Below are 22,745 nucleotides of genomic sequence, written 5' to 3' on the forward strand. Positions count from 1 at the left end.
CTGGGACAGATATGGGGTCCCTGGCTACTGAATGAGACTTGGGAGGCAGAGGACTTGTTTTTATGCCAATAAAGAGTAAAATCTCAAGTTGTGGTTGATTTTAATGCAAGTAGGGCTGGAGAGGCCCACGACAGACCTAGTTTGGGGTGAGCACCCGGATCTGTGAGCTAGCGTTGCTTCAGCATCTCACTCTGTGTGTGTGTGTGTGTGTGTGTGTGTGTGTGTGTGTGTGTGTGCAGGCTGGTTCCACCCTTCACTCTCTCATCGGCACTACCCTTCACCTCCGTCTCTGCGTAACTATATTAATAGAAGGCAACACTTCACATACTGGCGCTCAGACCCCAAAGAGAGGCTGGCAGTGGCTGGGCAGGTGGGCATGCAGCAGGGAGATGGGTGGAGGAGTGGGCGGAGGCATCGTCGAGTGGCGTTCGACATATCCAATGGCAGTTCGGGATAGGGGCGGCCGGGGCGGAGGCGCCGAGGCCGATCGGCCAATAGAGGGCGAGCAACTACTGGAGCGACCTGGTGACGTGAGGAGCGTTCCATTTGGCCAGCGGTGGGCGGTTGCCACAGCTGGTTTAGGGCCCCGACCACTGGGGCCCCTTGTCAGGAGGAGACAGCCTCCCGGCCCGGGGAGGAGAAGTCGCTGCCACCTTTGGCGGCCGACGCGATCCCCTGGGACCGTCCGCTTCCTGCCGTCAGCTGCCGGCCGAGTTGGGTCTCCGTGGTTCAGGTAACGAGGGGTGGGGGCGGGGGTCTCCCGGGCTGGTCTGCAGGGTGGGCTGCCTCCCCTTCCGCTGCGCCGGGACGCGGGGACGTCGGCACCGCCCTTCTCAACTCGGCAGCCGCCGAGCCCCTGGCCCGGGGTGACTACACGTGGCGGGGCGTGTGTGAGTGTGTACGAGCGTGTGGCTGCGTGTGCGTGTGGATGTGGCGCGCGTCCCAACCTGCCTGGGGCGGTGGTCCGCGGCGTGGCAGAGGCAGGGCGGGCCTCGCGAGGCCGCGCCCGCGGCCCGGCCCCGATCTCCGGCCTCTGGCCTCCGGCCCCCCGCTGGGGAGCCGGTCGCTGCTTCCCGACGGATTTTGATCTTTGTTCTTCCAGGCCGGCTCCCCCTTCGTGGTCTCCCTTCTCCCGCTGGGCCGGTTTATCGGGAGGAGATTGTCTTCCAGGTTAGTTTTACACAAAGGACGGGTTCTCTGCACCTCTGGGCCCCCTTCCCCTTCCCCGAGCCTTCTACCTTCTCGTTTCCCTGCTCCGCTCCTAGGCTGTTTTTGGACATTTGCCCTCTCCAGCCCGGGAATGATCTCGAGTTGGCTGTTTCTCCCTCTGTCCGTCGGGCTGCAGGCTTCCGCCTCAGTCCTGCCAGCGTGGGGCATGTGGTGTCGGTAAATAGAGGCCACAGCACCACACCTGAGCGGAGGAGAAGGGTGGCAGAGGCTGAGAAAGGCTGGGCCTGGGAATTCAGGATGCTGAGTAGAGATGGTACTTAGGACATGTCCCAGAAAGCGCCCTTGTGACTTTTCTTAGCTGCTGCCATTCCCCACCCCCCAACCAGCCATCAGCAGTCACCAACCATTCCAGAATCTCTCCTGCTTAAGTCAGCCTTTCACCTACAGGTCTCTGATGTGGTTTCATTATGATTCCCACAAATGTTAGGCTAGACCAGCCAGATTGTTTCATTTCCCGGACTCAGGAAGTTGCAGAGGGTTTGATGAGGGGAAATCTGTTTTGTGTAAATACAATGCACGTATGTGCACAGAGCGTCCAGAACCTCCCGGCCCTGCCAGAGGGTGACTTGTTCCCTGCTGTGATTCATATTCGAGTGGCTAATTGAAGAAAGAAGGTGAAGTGGAGGAAGGGAGGGAGGCTTTATAAGGACAGAAACTCTACTATTATTTTTAGAGTCCTTTTAATGATGTTGAAAGAACATTGTGGCATAGTGGAACATGCCCTTGACTTGAAGTTAGCAGTATCAGCATTGCTGCTGTGTGGCCCTGGATAAGTTATTTCCTCTCTCTGGTCCTCATTTTACTCATTTACAAAACAAAGTATTAATAATTGGCACGATCACCTATAAAATCCTCTCTAGTTCCAAGGTTCTGTGATGATCAGATCATCAGCATTAGATTGGAAGCATAGAGGCTTATTTAAGAGGAAATACTAGCCCTTTTCCTTATTTGAGAACCTTTAATCATATCTTCTTGTAGAGAACAAACACGAATTGGAAATAAACTTTTCCCCACTTCCCCGTCCCCACCCCTTCAGTCAGTTTTCAACTTTCTGTCTCTGGGAAAGGAGGGTTGAACTGTATTTTTTTTATTCTTGCCTCATTTTTTTTTCTTTTTCTGCTTTTTCTTAGGGCTGGCAATTGGACTTTTGATGATGTTTGACCCAGCGGCAGGAATAGCAGGCAACGCGATTTCAAAGCTGGGCTCAGCCTCTGTGTCTTCTCTTGTGTAATCGCAAAACCCATTTTGGAGCAGGAATTCCAATCATGTCTGTGATGGTGGTGAGAAAGAAGGTGACACGGAAATGGGAGAAACTCCCAGGCAGGAACACCTTTTGCTGTGATGGCCGGGTCATGATGGCCCGGCAAAAGGGCATTTTCTACCTGACCCTTTTCCTCATCCTGGGGACATGTACACTCTTCTTCGCCTTTGAGTGAGTTTTGGTTGAGTAGAGTTGCCTGATTATGGTTACTTTGGGTCTAGGGGGAGAACCCGCTTTCTGGGGAGTTTGGGGCTGGTCCTTGGATGACTTTAACATCCTCTTGAGCAATGTCTGTAGATGATGCCAGCTGAATTCATTGCTTCATGGTCATCACAGAGTATGTGCTTCCCCAAAAGACCAATACCTTTGATACCAATTTTGTAGTACTGGTTTGGGGCTATCCTTGATAGACTTGGGAAATAAGGAAGTTTGTCTTAATTACTCACCTCTCCCTTTTAGTGGTCTCCTTAGAAGCTGAATGACAGATGGCCTCCCCTGCACACAAACCTAAGGGCACCCCTCATTGTTACATCACTCAGCAATCCTCACCTATTTTGTTATTCTGGGCCCTGTTTCCTTAAGGCTCAGCTCTCAGCTAGCTGTTACGGTGAAAAGCCAACTGAATTGGGAACCTACGGATTAGTTCCAGCCTCAGCTGGACCACATACTAGTTGTGTGCGTGGCACATACGTGCTTATTAGAAGTGAGTTGCTCTTTCTTTCCCTCAAAATCACTGAATGTAAACAACTCTATATTCTGTGTATGCCTGGTACCAGCCTTGGAGTGATTTTTTTCTGTGGTGTAATACCTTGTACTCGAGCCACTGTTTGAAGTCTGTGTAGGTCTCGTCTCTAGGGGAGGTGGCCGGTTGGATTCTAGGGCACTGTGGCGTGTCTCCTGGGTGTGCTGAGAATGCTCTACACTCTAGGGATGGGAGCAGTGCTAATTGTTTTGGGATTACTGTGAGGAGGCCTTTGAGAGCCAAGAGGTGTGTGTGTGGACTGTAAGCCACACCTGACGTGAGCCTGCTATGGTGTATGTACATGGGTGACCTGGAAATGGAGGCCTCATGCTGGGGTGTGGCCATGGGAGATAGGAGGGGGCACCTTGGCCAGCCTAGTGGGGAAGTAAAGTGAGCTCTGGTCCCTTGGGGCTCATTTTTTTGTCCTTCTGTGAGGGCTTCAGGCTTTCCCAATGCACCCAGAGTGATTTTCGGGCTGCTTTGCCAGACTTTTGGATGGTTGCAGCTGGCTTGAGTAACAGCAGGGGGAGGAGGGGGACCCAGTATATAACGGGGCTGGGAAAGTAAGGTCAGAGGAACTCTTTGTTAAAGGTCTTTTTGCTGCTGCTGCCGCTACTGCTGACTTTGTGAAGTGTTTAGCGAAGTCAGGCAGGTTGCTGAAGGCTTCTTACTTGCTTTCCAGTTTGAGTTTCCTGACTGAGGGTGTGTGCGTGCATGTGTGCATGCACGTGCTTGTGTGTGGTACCAGTGAGCATGTGTAGTCAGGCAGGCATAAGTTCCTAGTATTAAAAATCGTTTTTCCTTCTCCTCACCCTTCTCTCCAAGTTTTCCTTGCCTCATTCCTGCCCTGCGTCTTCTTGGAAGTGAATAGCTGACCTCTGTTCTTTATCATTCTTCCTCCCTTTTTCTCTTTTTGTCCCCACCCCCACCCCCATGGTTAAATTTTTATTATTGCAACCATTCCAAACAGAGATGAGCCTTGTTCCCAGGCTTTGAGTTAGTTGGTAGTTCTGGGCCCAGGAAACCTCTGGTTTGACTGGCCAGGGGTACTTGAAATTTGGAGCTATTGCCATTTGTCCCCTTTTGTATCTGGGAGCCAGCAGAAGAATCTTATTGGAATCTGTTCCACTGAGGCCCCTGCAGGCCTCTGAAGAAAACCGCTGGTGGGATGAAGCTTCTAATTAGCCACGTTGCTGTTTGACAGAGGCAGGTTGAGTTTTCCACCATGATGACTTCCCCCTCCCCCCAGGTTGTTTCTTGAATTTTGAAGGGTGAGGTTATTTGTAAAACTTCCTTGAGTACCAGCTGTGTGTGTGAAAGACTAAATATTTTTGAAGATAGGGCTGGAGGAGGGAGTAGTGGGAAGAAGAGGGGAGAAGGAAGTAAATGTGTTAGCAGAGGAGTGGAGTGGGGAGGTGGAAATGCGACCAAAGAGGAGAGGACCCTGGTGATGAATACTTTGTACTGAGAATGGCGGAATTTGTGTTTGTGAATGTGCGTGCTTGTGTATGTGTGTGTGTGTCTGTCATATATAAACACATAGACACTTTAGGTGGTGGCTGCGTTGTGCCTAGCCAGTGACAGGTGGTACAAGGTACACCAGCATGCCTCTGAGGAATGAAGTCTCCTTCTGGTCGGCCTTTTTCTTTGATGTCTGTAATTTCCTGTCTACCACATAGTGGGGGCACGGTTTGGGGAGCAGAATGTGGGCTGCTTTGTTAATATTAGAACTTAGCGCAGTGGCTCATGCCTGTAATCCCAGCACTTGGGGAGGCCGAGGCAGGCAGATCACTTGAGGTCAGGAGTTTGAGACCAGCCTGGCCAACATGGTGAAACCCTCATCTCTACTAAAAATACAAAAATTAGCCCCGTGTGGATGTTGTGCGCCTGTAGTCCCAGCTACTCTGAAGGCTGAGGCAGGAGGATCCCTTGAACCTGGGAGGTGGAGGCTGCAGTGAGCGGAGATCTTAGCCTGGGTGACAGAGTGAGACACTGTCTCAAAAAAAAAAAAAAGAAAAAAGAACTTAGTGAGTCCTCAGGAAATCAGTTGATCTAGCCCCCTGCCTTTAGGCAGGTGAGGGTATCTGAATAGACAAATGGTAATCTATTTTCATCCTTACATTGTCTAGGAGTAGAGACTCCATATCCTCTGGCTGCTGCATTTTTGCCTTGTGGGAAGATAGTCCAACTCTTGAGGCACATCTGGAGCTGCATTTTAGTAGCAGGGTCCTGCTTGCAGCAGGTGCTTAGGAACAAGTGTGAGTTGATTTATAGCTGCCTGCAGCACAGCTCTGGGCCAGCCAGATGGCTTGAGGAGTCTGGTCAGGCATGTGGGTGCCCCTTAATGAAGAACGCACAGTGTTAGCAGTGCTGGCAGATGTCCTTTTATTTTTGGATTATGCCTTTACATATCTTCTAGAAGACTTTTCAAATGAGTGACCTGTAATTTTCAGTGGACAGATAGTAGATTGAATACATAAAACAAAAAAAGGTTGTTCCACCCTGGGGCCAGTTAGCTCTGTATTGTTAGAGTGTTTCTTTTTTCTTTCTTTCCTTTTTTTTTTTTAACTTATTTTTTGAGACAGAGTCTCGCTCCATCACCCAGGCTGGAGTGCAGTGGCATGATCTCAGCTCATTGCAACCTCTGCCTCCCAGGTGCAAGTAGTTCTCCTGCCTCAGCCTCCCGGGTAGCTGGGATTACAGACACCTGCCAAATACAAATAATTTTTGTATTTTCAGTAGAGACAGGGTTTCACCATGTTGGCCAGGCTTGTCTTGAACTCCTGATCTCAAGTGATCCACCTGCCTCAGCCTCCCCAAGTGCTGGGATTACAGGCATGAGCCACCGTGCCTGGCCTGTTAGAAGTGTTTCTGAAGAAGCTGGGGAGTCTCTCTCAGGGCCCCTGTCACAGAGTAGAAATTTGGCCAAATATTCACTAAGCCTCTTGCAACTCCAAGAACCTGAAATTCTGTATAACTCTGTGTTTGTCTGGAAGACTCAAATACACACGAAAGGAGATTATAGATTACCAGTAGGTTACTATATTTAAATATAATTGTATTCATGGCAAACGTATTTAAACTTAAAAGCAGAGTGAAAATGGTATAATGCTTAAAGAAAAAAGATTTTCTAATTAATTCTTAGGGTGAGGTATTTAAGAAATGTGTGTATTGCCAATTTCAGCTTTGAGCATATGAACAATTTTCACTTCTTTCTGCTCAAGCTCTATCCAGCTTGTGCGATGAACACATAGCTACTAGCTTGGCCTGAAGTGTCAGGACACTGTAACAGAATGACACTGACAACCTAGGAGCCATCCAGCTACTGAAAGGCTATTGAGGTATTCAGGCAAATTCAACTTCCTGATAAAATGTGATCCCGGAGAAAGGAACAAGTGCACTGTCTCCTGGAATTGGCTTCCAGCTTTCTCTTTTAGCTTTCTGAGCAGGCCACTAGTGGGGCCAAAGTCCTCAGACTTCCCTTGTGGCAAGAATGACTGTGTGACTCTTGACCCCTGAAGCAGAAGCAGTTTACTGCTATAATCAGTGCTTATGGTCTCACTCTGTCCTCTGTATATGAAGGAAATCTTATCAAGGCACTGTCAGACCAGGTTCTGTCAGATTGGTCCCCCTTAGAGCTTTTGATGTATATATTGGCAGAAGAGTCATTGAATTGGATGAACTGAAAACAGCTTTGTAACACTGTTTAGTAATCAATAGTAATCAATACAAAAAATACTTGTCTAGCGTATCCAAATTCTACCCCTCCCTCAAATTCTTTCTTGAGTCTTCATGAAAACTTTCCAGTAATTTCTGCATTCATTGGGCTAATTGTACACACCACTCATTCAACAGATAATCACATGACATTTCTTATAGTTTGGAGCTCTATGGTGATTACACTTCTCACTGTTGTTGTCCCCTACAGCTAGTCTCTTTCAAGGACAGAGACTATGTTCAATGGCTGTGTAGCCCCCACAGTGCTCTCTACCATGCCTTACATAGAGTAGATGGCCAATAAGTGTTGCTGAATTAAAACATTCTGGATGTACTTAAAATTTAACAATCTTGACCCGCAGAATCATAGGATGGTAGAGCTGGAAAGGACTTTTGAGACTATCTCCGTTCTCGTGTGGGTGAGGAAACCAGGCCCACAGAAGTGAGGTTCCTTCATCAAGATGAGTTGGCCAGCCAATGTCTCTATACTGTCTCAGGGCTTTTTCTTCTAATTTCGACCTTTCATTGTTATCCTTTGGCTATGGAATCCTGAAGACATTCAAACCCACATGCTTTAGTGAAGTGTACATAGTACCAAATACTAGACCAGCATATTCAGGATTCTTGCGAGCTAGTGTGTGTGTTACCCAATGGCATCTAGGCTCTTGGGGTCTCCCAAGCTTATGCTCCTAGAAAGTGAAGGCATCTTTGCAGAGAATTGATGGTGTTGCAGCATGGCATTTCTGGCAGCCTTGCAGGAACAGGGAAGCCTATCAGGAGCTTTGTGAGTTAATGAGGGATCATCACTGCTGTGGCCACTCCTGGTCCCTGCTGCCGAGATGAGGATGACTTGGAGAAGAATCGAGCAATTTGTGCTCCATACATTGTTACTTAGTGAGTTATCCTGATGAAAGGGGCAGCGTGGGCCGGGTGCAGTGGCTCATGCCTGTAATCCCAGCACTTTGGGATGCTGAGGCGGGTGGATCACTTGAGGTCAGGAGTTCAAGACCAGCCGGGCCAACTCCTGGTGAAACCCTGTCTCTACTAAAAATACAAAAAATTAGCTGGGCGTGGTGGTGCACATCTGTATTTCCAGCTGCTTGGGAGGCTGAAGCAGGAGAATCACTTGAACCTGGGAGGTGGAGGTTGCAGTGAGCCAAGATTGCACTATTGCACTCCAGCCTGGGCAACAAAACAAGAGTAAAACTCCATCTAAAAAAAAAAAAAAAAAAAAGAAAAAAAAAAGAAAAAGAAAGGGGAGGCGTGTCTGGAAGACAGGTGAAATAGAAAAAGCAGACCTGATAATATGAACTTACTAGGTTTGAGGAGACACAAGACTATGTAGACCAAAGCCAAACTTTGACATGCCAGAATGTTAGTGCCCACAGTGACAAGGTCCAGGTTCCTGAAGAGCATCCTTATGTGAGATTGGGAAGAGGAAAAAGTGACTATATTGTGCTCACCAAGAGTACATTCTCTGGAGAATGACTCTATGGAGGTCAGTCTTGGCTTTATCTAGCTTTGGATTCTGTCTGTGACTTGGCTAACCAATTGAGTTTTAGAAAGGCATAGTTGCCTCTTTGATATCAATCTGTTACAGCACTTAGCTAAACTTAACTTCCTGATAAAGTATGTTCCTTGAGAAAGAGTTCTTCCCAAGAGTTCCTTGGGTTGTGTCTCCTGAACAGTTTGCTTTCTTTTTTCTTTTTTTCTTTTTCCTTTGAGACGGAGTTTCACTCTTGTTGCCCATGCTGGAGTGCAATGGCATGATCTCAGTTCACTGAAACCTCCACCTCCCGGGTTCAAGCGATTCTCCTGCCTCAGTCTCCCGAGTAGCTGGGATTACAGGCATGCGCCACCACGCCCTGCTAATTTTGTACTTTTTAGTAGAGACAGGGTTTCTCCATGTTGGCCAGGCTGGTCTCGAACTCCCGACCACAGGTGATCCACCCACCTCGGCCTCCCAAAGTGCTGGGATTACAGGCATGAGCCACCGCACCTGGTGGCAGTTTGCTTTCTTTTAATAATTCATTTCTTTCTTTCTTTCTTTTTTTTTTTGAGGTAGGGTCTCCCTCTCTTGCCCAGGCTGGAGTGCAGTGGTTTGATCTTGGCTCACTGCATCCTCTGCGTCCTGGGCTCAAACAGTCCCCCCACCTCAGCCTCCCAAGTATCTGAGACTACAGGCATGAGCCACTATACCTGACTAATTTTTGTATTTTTTGTAGAGACAGGATCTCGCCATCTTGCCCAGGCTGGTCTTGAACTCCTGAGCTCAAGTGCTCCAACAGGCTTAGCCTCCCAAAGTGCTGAGATTAAAGATGTGAGCCACCACACCGGGCTCCTTTAATATTCTTTATGGTTCTGTCATTCAGAATTTCTCTACATTTTCAGCCTCTATTACCTTTTGTGGTAATGAGTTTCACACTGTCAGTCTCCACTGAATGCCTCTCCCATCTTTTGAGGATGAGTCTTAATTAAATATAGTGATCCTCTGTTTTGGGAAAAGCAAGCCCAGAGAACAGGGATGTTTCCTAACATGTTGACATCAGTTCAGATGTTATTGAGGGAAAGAAGAGACTCCTAAATCTTTCTCCTCAGAGATGCTGGAGCTGGTATTGTGCTAAGAACAAAGGAGGTACCTTAGGCTATTTGCAGTAGCAAGAAGCTAGCTAATTCAGGGTAATTAATTAGTTGGATGTTTCTGGAATGGAGTGGGGAAGACAGGGGCCTTATGATGATGATTAGATAAGGCCAGTTAATGGAGAGCCTTGGAATACTGACCTGTGGAGTTTGGGACATAATGTAATAGGCAGCAATGAATGGTTCTAAGTTCTTGAGCAGGGGTATATTGTAATTGAAATTTGAACTTTGCTATTATAATTGAAATTTGAAAACCACTGAACAGGTTTGCCTGGATAGAGATTTTGATGAGAGGATGGCTTCTCACTTCAGAATTGAAAATGTCCCTGTTTGTTTAATTTTTTTTATTGCTACTGGAGCAAAAGAGGGTTGTACATTTTTCTCTGACCTTCACATAGAAGTAAATCTGGAGGCTGATTGTAAATTATGTTTTTAGGGTTAAGGGAAACTTCCCCTCTCAGCAGACTCTGAGGGTCATCAGAAAAATCTTGGAACAGTCTTATGGGTGGTTCTACATGTTTATTGTGTTCTAGAGGTAGTGTCTTAGTTTGTTCTAGTTGCTGTAAGAAAATACCATCGACTGGGTGGCTTATAAACAACAGAAATTTGTGTCTCACAGTTCTGGAGGCTGGCAAGTACAAGATCAAGATGCCTACAGGTTTGGTGACTGATGAAGGCCTGCTTTCTGGTTCATAGATGGCTGTCTTCTCTCTGTGTGTTCACATGGCCAAAGGGGCAAGGGAGCTTGCCAGGATTTCTTTTATAAGGATGCTAATCCCATTCATGAGGGTGGAGCCTTAGGTGACCTAATCACCCCCCAAAGGCCCCACCTCCATAATCCATCATATTGGATGTTAAGATTTCAACATATGAATTTTGCAGGGATATAGACATTCAGTCAGTAGCAGGTAGGTAGTAAGAGGACAGATGGCCGTCCATATCAGGGAGGTATTATAGCAAAGGCTTATTTCTCTCATGTGTGACCAAAGAGTATCGTGGGGCTCTGATCCTTGGGCCTTCCTCCTTAAAGCCATATTTACCAGCTGCTACTGGAGCAGTTTCAAACAGCCAGCAGCTCCCCTACAGAGCTCTTCCCTGACCACTTACAGCCCATAGAGGCTGAGTCACCATTCTAACACTTGATTATCAGTCATCTTATTCTTTAGCTGTTTCATATGTCAGTTATGTTTTCCTCAACAAAATTAACTCCTATTTCCCTTGTTCTTCAGTTGTTAAACCAACAAATACTTGTTGGCTGACTGATTACATTGATAAAAGAACAAACAAACCAAAAAACATAGCAAGAAAGCTATTAGGGAGACTTAGAAGCAGTGTATTGTACAGAACACCAATCCAAGCTGCCAATCTGTAAGGCATAGCTCTCTGTCTAGATTCTTACCCATTCTACTCATGAATCTCTTCTGAGTGTTTTCATGTGAATTGAAGTCTGTGTCATTACCATCATCCCTCCAGTGAACTAGCATGCTAGGGATGGGGGATGGGACATGACACATGAGCCCAGCCTGGCACTGATGGTTACTGCTGGTCAGTACCACCGTGCCGCCTGAAGGGACATGTGGGATTCCAGTTGTCTAGTCCAGCTATGGTAGCCTGAGGACAGTCAAGGAGTCAGTAGAGGATGGCTTAAAATGATGATGTCTCTTCAGGTGGCAGAAATGAAGACTTAGTTGGAACATGGTTGCATTTATAAAATTCATAAGGGAGAAAAGGAATTCTAATCCCCAGGAAGGAGAAAGGCCTCTTGGTACTTTGAATACAGGAGAGTTCTGTTTTAAGAAGTATATGGATATTATTATTCCGAGGAGTGATATAGGGAGTTTCAAAAACACTTAGTTTATATTTGTGGATGACAGATCTGATCTAAGTCTTTTTTTTTTTTTTTTTGAGATGGAGTCTTGCTCTGTCACCAGGCTGGAGTGCAGTGGTGCAATCTCAGCTCACTGCAACCTCTGCCTCATGGGTTCAAGCGATTCTCTTGGCTCAGCTTCCCGAGTAAGCTGGGATTACAGACGCATGCCACCATGCCCGGCTTATTTATTTATTTATTTATTTATTTAGTTTTGAGACGGAGTCTTGCACTGTCGCCCAGGCTGGAGTGCAGTGGCACAATCTCCACTCACTGCAAGCTCCACCTCCTGGGTTCACGCTGTTCTCCTGCCTCAGCCTCCCAAGTAGCTGGGACTACAGGTGCCCAACACCACGCCCGGCTAATTTTTTGTATTTTTAGTAGAGATGGGGTTTTACCGTGTTGGCCAGGATGGTCTTGATCTCCTGACCTTGTGATCTGCCTACCTTGGACTCCCAAAGTGCTGGGATTATAGGTGTGAGCCAACGTGCCTGGCCTTATTTTTGTATTTTTAGTGGAGACGGGGTTTCGCCGTGTTGGCCAGAATGGTCTTGAACTCCTGACCTCAGATGATCCACCTACCTTGGCCTCCCAAAGTGCTGGGATTACAGGTGTGAGCCACCGTGCTTGACTGATCTAGTCTTTATCTAAGACAAGTTAGTGATGTTTGAGGATACTCCTGACTTTGGAGGTCTGTATTGGGAATTACCACCAAACTTTCACATAGCTTATTTTTGTCAGAGACAGACTTCCAGCTTATAGCAATTATGGGATTAGCCTAGGGTGATATTTTTGAAGTATTTTTAAATTGACAAAAGTTGAATATATATATATATATAAAGATATATATATACACACACACACAAATATACATATATAAAGATATATATATACACACACACAAGGATATATATATATATATCTGGTATACAATATGATGTTTCGATACATGTATACATTTGGAATAGTTAAATCAAGCTAATTAACATGTATTACCTTACATACTTATTTTTTTAATGTTGGGAATGCTTAAAATCTACTCTCCTAGCAATTTTCTGGTATACAATATAGCGTTATTAACTATAGTCCTCATGCTGGGCAATAGATCTCAACTTATTCTTCCTTACTGAAATTTTATGTCCTTTGACAAACATCTTCCCAATCCTCCCTTCCCAAATACCCCCACCAGGGGTATTGGTGGGTTTTTTATCATAACTTTTGAAGACAAACACTATGGGTTGCAGTTCACAATAGTTGTAGTGGCTGGCGCTCGAAGTTTCCCCTTACTCAGAGTAGAAAGGCCTGCTGGTCCCACATCTGGCTTCCCAGCCACACCCACTCACTAGAGATGACTGGCTGCCAATAGCCTCATCTCTGGAGGAGAACAATACAATAGGCCTGTTGTGTACTTGTTGACATACAGAGTGGATTGTTTTAGCAGGTGCAGAAGATGCTCTGTGTGGAGATTACAGAGACCTTTATCCTTGATGGCGTAGCGTAGTTCAAGTCTAAGTTGTCCTTTGTCTGGCCTACAAGCAGGTGTTGGAACTGGACTTAGTTAAGCTTGGGTCCTTCTGTGCAGCGGGGCAGCATTAATTTAGAATTTTTTGCTGCTGTTCTACTCACTCTGTATGTTTTCCCTTTAATAAAAAAATTAAACTCTCTTTGGTGGCCAATCAGATAGATCTGATTTTTTAAGGCTTTTGATTGGAGATTATACATCCAGGGCAGTTTGAGTCCTGGAGACATTACTTCTTTGTTTTCAAGAATGATCTTAGTGATGGGCAGTGGCCAGGAAGATTCCTATTTGCTGTTAGTGTGGTGATTTCACTTTGCTTGTTCATGAAATGAAGCCTCATTCTTCTCCTGCATCCTTTGGGTTCCTGATAAGTGGAGGTGATTTTCGCTTCTGAATTCCCTTTTTGGTTAATCTGTACCAGTGAAAAGGAGTAGTGGAAAATAAGGTAATCCACAAGCTAGTGATATGTAAGAACCTTAATTACCCTGAACTCAGCTGCCAGATCCTTCAATTCTCCAATTTTCCCCCCAACCCTTGGCTTTTAGGAGAAGGAAGTAAATCATTAAAGAGCAACCTAAGATGAAGGATTTTGTTAAAAATAAGCAAGCAAGCAAACAAAAAAGTCACTAAAATCATCCTCCAGGTTCAGTACATACGTTCACCTTCATTGAAAACTGCTTAGCCTAATATAAAACTTGGCTTGTGTCCCCCCATGCAGTTGTGTGTGTGGCAGGGAGCTAGGGGAGGACCTCATGGGGGTTGTTCGGAAGCTACAGAGAATATATAACCGGGGTTAAACGTTTGCTTTGAATGGCCAGCAGCTTGCTTACTTCTCATGCTGATGAGGTAAGCGTTTTTCTTAGCTTACTTTCTCTGCTCTCCCTCTGCTCCTTGCTCCTCCACTTATAGTCTGCCTCCAAGTGAAAACTCTGTTTTCAAGGAGAAATGTGCCTCAGGAGGAGGAGGATAAAAATAGGTCAGCGATAACTCTCCTCACATATTCCTATTTATTTTGTTTGAAATTCAGTTCAGATCAACAAGTATTTATTGATAGCTTCTTTGTTCCCTTACTTGTATTAGAGCTCTGGGAGATACGGAATCATGGTGATAATGTTAATAGCTAACATTTTACTTAGTGTTTAGTATTTACTGTGTGTCAAGTGCAGTTCTAAGCACTTTATACTAGTGCATTTGATCCACACAGTGACCTCATCAAGCACTGTTACTATCCTCATTTTATGGATAAGGAGACTGAAGTTAACTTAGTCACCCAGCTAGGAGCTGGTAGAGCCATAATTCAAACCCGAGCATTCCCAGTCCAATAAAACTAGGTCCTTGCTCTTAGGAAGTCCGGTTGAGGGAGATGCCATCAACATACTGAGAAATAGCTAGGAAATAATGCAAGGCTCTGGAAGTGAGGACCACAGGGAGTAGAGAAGAGAGAGATTATTGCAGCTTAGCATAAGCCTTTTGGAGGAAGTAAGAATTCTCTAAGTCCCAGATTCTTCATGTATCAGATGGGTATAGTAGAATCTATTTCATAGATTTAGTGTGAGAACTGGATGGGATAATGTAGATGAAGAGCTTAGTACAGTGCCTGGCTTATGGAGAGCCGTCAATAAATTATAGTTGCAATGATGACAATGATGATATTGATGTCTCTGGCACCTGAAAGATGAGTAGAGTTGGGATATTCAGAGAGAAGGAGAAATAGCTTGCCAGGTGCATTATGAGGAAAGGGGGGAGTGAACATGATGTTGGGGAGGGGTACTAAGGAGAAACGATTTTCTTATTTTCTTGCTGATGGTCATTAGTCACTTATTAGCTGAGCTAATTGAGGAGACCAGAGGAATGGATGTTACAGAGTCAGTCAACAGCCCTGAAGGTTTTCATTGGTCTTGAAGCATGCGGAGATACTCTCTGACACTGTGAACCTGCTTTCTGGTTGGTTCTCATCTTTTCTCCCTCCTCATCAAGCTCAGCCTGAATGCCAGATCAGTGGATATGAAAAGCCCTGGACATTCCCAGAGTGAGATCAACCTGTGTTGCTTAGAAATCCAGGCTCAGTTGCTTCCCTATTCTTAGCAGGTGTGAACTTTCCTGAGGTAGAGGAAATGTAGCTCCCGGTGGGCTGATAGGATAGACTGGACTTGGGGGTAAGAGAGTGTCCTTAAGACTGTCTTCTGCATGTTATAGGTGGCAGCAGTCAATTATTTGTTGAGCTCTTACTATGGGTAGAGCCATATGTCAGGAGTTTTGGGTAAATCAAGAGAAAAAACATGGTCCCTGCCCTTGAGGTGCTGCTGATTCTGTTGTGGGGGCCAGATTGACATACTGGTAACAATTGGAGATCAATATAGGGTAGGTATCATTAAATGTTGAATTACCTGCTTTCTTCAGGTGCCGCTACCTGGCTGTTCAGCTGTCTCCGGCCATCCCTGTGTTTGCTGCCATGCTCTTCCTTTTCTCCATGGCTACACTGTTGAGGACCAGCTTCAGTGACCCTGGAGTGATTCCTCGGGCGCTACCAGATGAAGCAGCTTTCATAGAGATGGAGATAGGTGAGTCTCCCAACCAGCTGGCAAGCTGCTGTGTAGTGGGTAGCCCTAATCAGTAAAAGAATGGAATCATAATAGTAGTTGCAGATAATAATCACTTCTAGCCTTTTCTCTCTGAGATCCTGAATCTGAGATCATGACTACTCTGTGAATTTAGTAAGGCAGGTGTAGCAACAGTCTAAAGTAATAGACTTTGTCCTTCACTGCATTGGGTCACATTTGCGGAAGGATTTGTTACCAAGGTCCTGCTGTATTGTTCCCAAGAGGATGGTTTTATTACTTATCTGGGGGAGGTGGTCACCAACACATTTTTTCTGAAGCAATGAAAGCACAGATTTATTATCATTTTATTTATTTATTTATTTATTTATTTAGAGACAGAGTCTGGCTTTGTTACCAGGCTGAAGTGCAGTGGCATGATCTTGGCTCACTGCAAGCTCTGACTCCAAGGTTCAAGTGATTCTTCTGCCTCAGCCTCCCGAGTAGCTGGGATTACAGGCACGTGCCACCACACCCAGCTAATTTTTGTATTTTTAGTAGAGATGGGGTTTCACCACATTGACCAGGATGGTCTCGATCTCCTGACCTTGTGATCTGCCCGCCTTGGTCTCCCAAAGTGCTGGGATTACAGGTGTGAGCCACTACACCCGGTTAGCACAAATTTATTGAAACAAAAGTACACTCCACAGAGTGAGAGCGGGCTTGAGCAAGTGGCTCAAGAGGCACTTTTGGTTTTTTGATGAAAGCTGTAAACCTTCTCCCCATAAAAATGCTCTTATATGCATGTACATGTACATAGTTTTGGATGTAATTTCAGGGATTCATAGATCTTCTGAAGCACATACATTTATCCCCCCCCAACCAAGAATTCCTGCTTTAGGCCGGGCGCTGTGGCTCACACCTATAATCCCAGCACTTGGGGAGGCTGAGGTGGGTGGATCACTTGAGGTCAGGAGTTCAAGACCAGCCTGGCCAACATGGTGAAACCCTGTCTCTACTAAAAATACAGAAATTAGCCGGGCATGGTGGTGTGTGCCTGTAATCCCAGCTACTCGGGAGGCTGAGGCATGAGAATCATTTGAATCTGGGAGGTGGAGGTTGCAGTGAGTCTAGACTGTGCCACTGCACTCCAGCCTGGGCAACAGAGCGAGACTCCGTCTCAAAAAACAAACAAACAAACAAACAAAAAACCCTGCTTTAGGGGAACATGCAATGTGAAAGGGGGCAACTGTGGCGCCAGGAACCACTGAGAATTCTAGGAGGGGTTAAAGAAGCAATTGCAGGGTCAATAGAGTGCAGACCGCAGCTCAGGATAAGGATCTTTGGTACAGAGATGAAGTGCTACATTATCTAGGAGCCAGGGTGGCTTCATGAATTGAAGCAGAACTATCCCAGGGCCAGAGGAGGAGATATCCTGGGATCTCACAGTGAGAAGAAGACTATGATGCAAGTACTAGGAGGGAGTGGGAGCCCACCAGTGCCTACCTAAATGGTTCTCAGGTTTGGTACCCAGGTAGCTTGAGTTGGCATCCAAGCTAGACGGAGTAAGAAAAAGGGACCCAGGACTTGTAAGACTAAGAAGCTGTGCCAGTAGAGCACCAATCTGTGTTCTTTGAGGGTGCTTTGAAGGCTTCCATGTATTTCTTTTTTCTTTTTCTCTCTCCTTCCTTCCTTCCTTCCTTCCTTCCTTCCTTCCTTCCTTCCTTCCTTCCTTCCTTTTTTTCCTTCCTTCTTTTTTTTTTCACAGTTTCACTCTGTCCCCCACGCTGGAGTGCAGTGGCATGATCTCAGCTCACTGCGACCTCCACCTCTCAGGTTCAAGTGATTCTCGTGCCTCAGTCTCCAGAGTAGCTGAGATTACGGGCGCCCACCACCACTCCCAGCTAATTTTTGTATTTTTAGTAGAGACAGTGTTTCACCATATTGGCCAAGCTAGTCTCGAACTCCCGACCTCAAGTTATCCTCTGGCCTTGGCCTCCCAAAGTTCTGGGATTATAGGTGTGAGCCACTGTGCCCGGCCCATGTATTTCTTTTGTTTATTTTAGCTGTGTTTTCCCTTAGGCTTCTTAATGGATTTCATTTTGAAAAATTCCAGCCTGTTTTAGTTGAGCTAAGGAGAAATGGGTTTGTGCACATGTGAGCTATAACTATTTGGGGGTGGGGTGAGGGTGGGGATAATGGGAAGAGAGCAGAGGTGACGTGTGTTGGCACAGCTGGAGTTCTGGGGAGACCCGAGAGAACTAGGAGTAATTAGGAGCAAGATGGTGAGGAAGAGTTGTGAGTGCTGTTTTTTCTCCATCTGGGTTATTCTTTTCCAGTTCCCTTCCCATTCACATATGGAGTAACTGAGGGTCAAGGCAGTACCTTGACTTGTCTCTTGCCTCTCACAGCAGATTGTTAACAAAGTTATCTGTTTTCTGCCCGATCACTGGGCCTGGGGCTCAGACTCAAGCTGTCACGTCGCGGCCTCTGCATTTAGCATGTTTCTCTCGGTAGAAGAGTACATTTTTCAGTTCATATGTGTGTTTATGTTAGGAAGTTTTTGTCATCTTGTATTTAGTCCTGTACTGGGTATGCTGTGGGTGGGGGATGGGGAGAGAGGAAGTCATGTGATGCCCTTGCCTGATACGGCCTCCCGGGGAAGGTGAACCATGAACCCTGTCTCCCAGGTGCCCTCATGGAAAGCATATGCATAGAATATTAAGGTGGCATGCTGGTACTTATCCTCTAATGAATAGCTGTCCTCATCCTTTTAAGACTTGTGACACACTGTTATTGTTTGATTTCACAGCATCTACCCCACTCCACAAAAAAAGGAAAAATGTTCCATATGGCAGATATTTTTAAAATCAAAGTGAATTGAAAAATATTCTGTTTTTAGAATTATACTGCATGGCGAGGGTGCAGTGAGACAGGCACTCTCATATGCTGTGGATGGGCAGGCATGCAAATTCATACGGTCTGTCTGGGAAGCAGTTTGGTAATAAGTAATATGTACTTTAAAGGGTCATACCCTTTGACCCAGTAGTTCTACTTCTCTGAGGGTTTAACTAAAGGAGATAAAGATTTTTACAAATTACTGTAGAAGGATTCTTAGTGCATCGTTTTTTCTTTTCTTTTAAATATGAGTAGCTATTTTAATGCCGGCAACTTCATGTATTACTGCTTAGACTTCAACATTCTTTTCTTTATTCTTTCTGTTTTAGAAATTAATTTTAACACATGAATATGTTCTTGGAAGGGAGGAGGGGACTAGGATTGAGGTGGTGATCGAAGGGGATTTAAGCTTTTATCTGTAATATTTTAAATTTTTACATGTAACGTCAGCTAAATAGTAAAAATCCCAACAATATGGAATATTTAAATAAATCACAGGACACATATATGAGGGAATATTACCAGTAGTTATGTTTTAGAAAAAAATTAACAGTGAGAAAATGTTCACAGCATATAATATTAAGTAAATACTTCACGGTACAAAACTGCATTTATAATATTATCTCAATTTTTTAAAAAAATTATGAATGTTTACCTGTTAATAGAAGATTAGAAGGAAATACACCAAAAAATATAAATATCTCTGAGCTGAGAGACTGACTGTCAGTGATATTTATGTTTTCTTATTTATACTTTCTGTTTTTTCCAAAAAAAAAAATTTTGAGATGGAGTCTCGCTCGCTCTGTCACCCAGGCTGCCTCCCAGGTTCAGGCAATTCTCCTGCCTCATCCTCCAGAGTAGCTGGGATTACAGACGTGTGCCACCATGCCTGGCTAATTTTTGTATTTTTAGTAGACACGGGGTTTCGCCATGTTGGCCAAGCTGGTGTCGAACTCCTGATCTCAGGTGATCCGCCTGCCTCAGCCTCCCAAAGTGCTGGGATTACAGGCGTGAGCCACCGTGCCTGGCCCTGTTCTGTTTTTTTCTAAATGTTTACAATAAGCAAGTGTTACTTTTATTTCAATAACTGTTTTTGTATTACGAGTCGTTTCTTTTCACATGCATATATTTTATGTTTGCAAGATAGTATTGTTTTCTGCATATTGCTTTTTAACATTTATTTTCATTTTGCCATATATTGTATTTTCCTGTTTTCACCATTCTTTCATCTATATCATTTTTAATGGCTGCATAATATTCCATTCTATGCACATAACATAATTTACTTAACCAGCCTCCTATTGTGACATTGAAGTTATTTTTAGTTTTTCACTATTAAAAGGAACTCTGTGACAGATATTCTTATACAAACATCTTTCGTATATCTCATTATAATTTTGATAAGTTTCTAGAAGTAGACTCGGTCAGTAAATGAATACACATGTTTAAAACTTTGGTAGCTGGCTGGGCATGGTGGCTCACGCCTGTAATCCCAGCACTTTGGGAGGCTGAGGCAGGTGGATCACTTGAGGTCTGGAGTTTGAGACCAGCTTGACCAACGTGATACAACCCCATCTCTACTAAAAATACAAAAATCAGCCAGGCATGGTGGTGGGCCCCTGTGATCCCAGCTACTCAGGAGGCTGAGGCAGGAGAATCACTTGAACCCAGGAGGCAGTGGTTGCAGTGAGCCAAGACTGAGACCACACCACTGCACTCCAGCCTGGGCGACAGAGCGAGACTCCATCTTAAAAGAAAAAAAAAGTTTAGTAGCAGCTGCCATATTGCTCACTGATAAGATATGAGAATGACCTTTCCCCACCCTTGTTAACATGGGGTATTTTTGTTCTTTGTATTGCTTTTTAATATGATAGGTAGAAATGGTATCTTTGTGCTTTAATTTTTATTTCTCTGATTATTAGTGAAATTGGATGTTTTCATTTAATGTATTTTTAGCAATTTTTTTTAATGAATGTTTTTGTTTGTAATCAGAAAAAAAGTCTCGAAGAAACACTTTTTCATATGTATACCACAGAACTGCATACACTTAGTGGAGTTTTATGGGCATATTCTGTGATGTTGAGTGTCTAGTCTGTAAATGATTGCCTAGAGAAGACAGTAGGCTTAGGGAACCTTTGAATGCCCCCATTGGGTTTGGAGAGGTGGTGAGACTTTTGGGCTGAAATAATGGCTAGCTGTGATATTAGCTGTCTTTATTGATTTACAGAAGCTACCAATGGTGCGGTGCCCCAGGGCCAGCGACCACCCCCTCGTATCAAGAATTTCCAGATAAACAACCAGATTGTGAAACTGAAATACTGTTATACATGCAAGATCTTCCGGCCTCCCCGGGCCTCCCATTGCAGCATCTGTGACAACTGTGTGGGTGAGTAAAACTACGGGGACATTGCCTAGGGAAAAGGCTGAGTTGAACAAGAAAGTCAGGGTGGTCACCAATTCTTGGGAGAAATCAGTGGGGGAGGGAAAATAGATCTAGATGGAAAATGAGCTAGATTTAGATAGGAAATTTAGATAGGCAACAAGCTCCTGAAAAACTGCAAATCAGCTGTACTTATGTAGATCGAATCACAATTTAAATATCCTCTAGCCTAAACTTTACAAAAACCTCTTTAGTAAATGAGAAAAATAAACTTTACCTATTTTTGAAATTTAGATTTTCCTGTACTGGATTTTCACGTGGGACCCACCTTATATAGTGGGAGGAGACTCCTAGTCCACTGGAGGGCAGTATTGAGGAAGGAAGGCCTAAGACAACCCAAGAAGAGGAAAGTTGCTAGTAGCATTTATTGAGTTTCTACTACATGTTGGGCACTGTGCTAGGTGATTTACCTTTCTCTCATTTAAGACTTGTAACAGCCCCATGAGATTGGTATTATCCCCATTTTACGGATGAGGAAATAGGTGAAGCACCAGTATGTAAGTTCATATAATTAGCATAAGATGAAGCTAGAGCAGGTCTGATTCCAGACTGCTTATTTCTTCTCTCCGCTGCTGCTGCAAGAGGGTCGGGTATAAGTGTGCATAATACAGTGGTCTGTGCTTCCATCCACATATATGTGGCTTCGTTGTAATCACTGCCTACTGTGTGCTAAACCCTGGCCAAGATGAGAAACGGGCCATAAAGATTCCTGTTGATAGACCTATATGTGAAATTGCTTATATCATCACCAGGCATACTTCTAACGTTCTTTTTAGAATTACTTTTTCTTGAGTTCCCATGATTGGATAATGTTTTTTCTGTATACCATGTGGCATTCTGAGGGCGTTGCTTTCCTCTTACTAGTCATTTCTTTAGGCAAAGGTTGGGAGATATATCTTGCTTTATGTGGTAAAAAGCTATATGGTGCTCTCTTCGGCAGCATGTATACTAAAAAACTACTATATGTAGATAAGATTTTTATAAATCAAAACCCATTTTATTATTATTATTTTTAAAATTTTACTTTAAGTTCCAGGATACATGTGCAGAATGTGCAGGTTTGTTACATAGGTACACATGTGCAGAATGTGCAGGTTTGTTACATAGGTACACATGTGCAGAATGTGCAGGTTTGTTACATAGGTATACATGTGCCATGGTGGTTTGCTGCACCTATCAACCTGTCATCTAGGTTTTAAGCCCCAAATGCATTAGGTATTTGTCCTAATGTCCTCCCTCCTCACCCCACCCCACCGACAGGCCCCAGTATGTGTTGTTCCCCTCCCTATGGCCATGTGTTCTCATTGTTCAGCTACCACTTATGAGTGAGAACATGCAGTGTTTGGTTTTCTGTTCCTGTGTTAGTTTGCTGGGAATGATGGCTTCCAGCTCCCTCTTATGAGTGAGAACATGCAGTGTTTGGTTTTCTGTTCCTGTGTTAGTTTGCTGAGGATGATGGCTTCCAGCTTCATCCATGTCCCTACAAAGGACATGATCTCATTCTTTTTTATGGCTGCATAGTATTCCATGGTGTGTATGTGCCCCATTTTCTTTATCCAGTCTATCATTGATGGGCATTTGGGTTGGTTCCAAGTCTTTGCTATTGTAAATAGTGCTGCAATAAACACATGTGTACATGTGTCTGTATGGTAGAATGATTTATAATGCTTTGGGTATATACCCAGTGATGGGATTGCTGGGTCAAATGGTATTTCTGGTACTAGATCCTCAAGGAATCACCACACTGTCTTCTACAATGGTTGAACTAATTTACACTCCTACCAGCAGTGTAAAAGTGTTCCTATTTCTCCACAGCCTCGTCAGCATCTATTGTTGAAGCCCATTTTATTTTATTTTATTTATTTATTTATTTATTTATTTATTTATTTATTTA

The 22,745-nt window shown here is 44.6% G+C and overlaps 1 protein-coding gene across 1 annotated transcript in view; it reads left to right on the forward strand.

Moving 5' to 3' along the window:
* Window positions 1-494: 494 nt before the first annotated feature.
* Window positions 495-22,745, forward strand: part of ZDHHC9 (zinc finger, DHHC-type containing 9) — a 47,330-nt gene continuing 25,079 nt past the window's right edge. Inside the window, exons 1-5 of the mRNA XM_011988845.1 lie at window positions 495-733; window positions 1,103-1,170; window positions 2,361-2,662; window positions 15,377-15,537; window positions 20,639-20,797. Coding sequence (XP_011844235.1) covers window positions 2,496-2,662; window positions 15,377-15,537; window positions 20,639-20,797 — 487 coding nt within the window. The 5' untranslated portion in view covers window positions 495-733; window positions 1,103-1,170; window positions 2,361-2,495. The remainder of the gene's footprint in view (window positions 734-1,102; window positions 1,171-2,360; window positions 2,663-15,376; window positions 15,538-20,638; window positions 20,798-22,745) is intronic.

The sequence above is a fragment of the Mandrillus leucophaeus genome, unplaced genomic scaffold (genome assembly GCF_000951045.1).
Source record: "Mandrillus leucophaeus isolate KB7577 unplaced genomic scaffold, Mleu.le_1.0 Scaffold339, whole genome shotgun sequence".
In the NCBI taxonomy this organism is placed as follows: Eukaryota; Metazoa; Chordata; class Mammalia; order Primates; family Cercopithecidae; genus Mandrillus; species Mandrillus leucophaeus.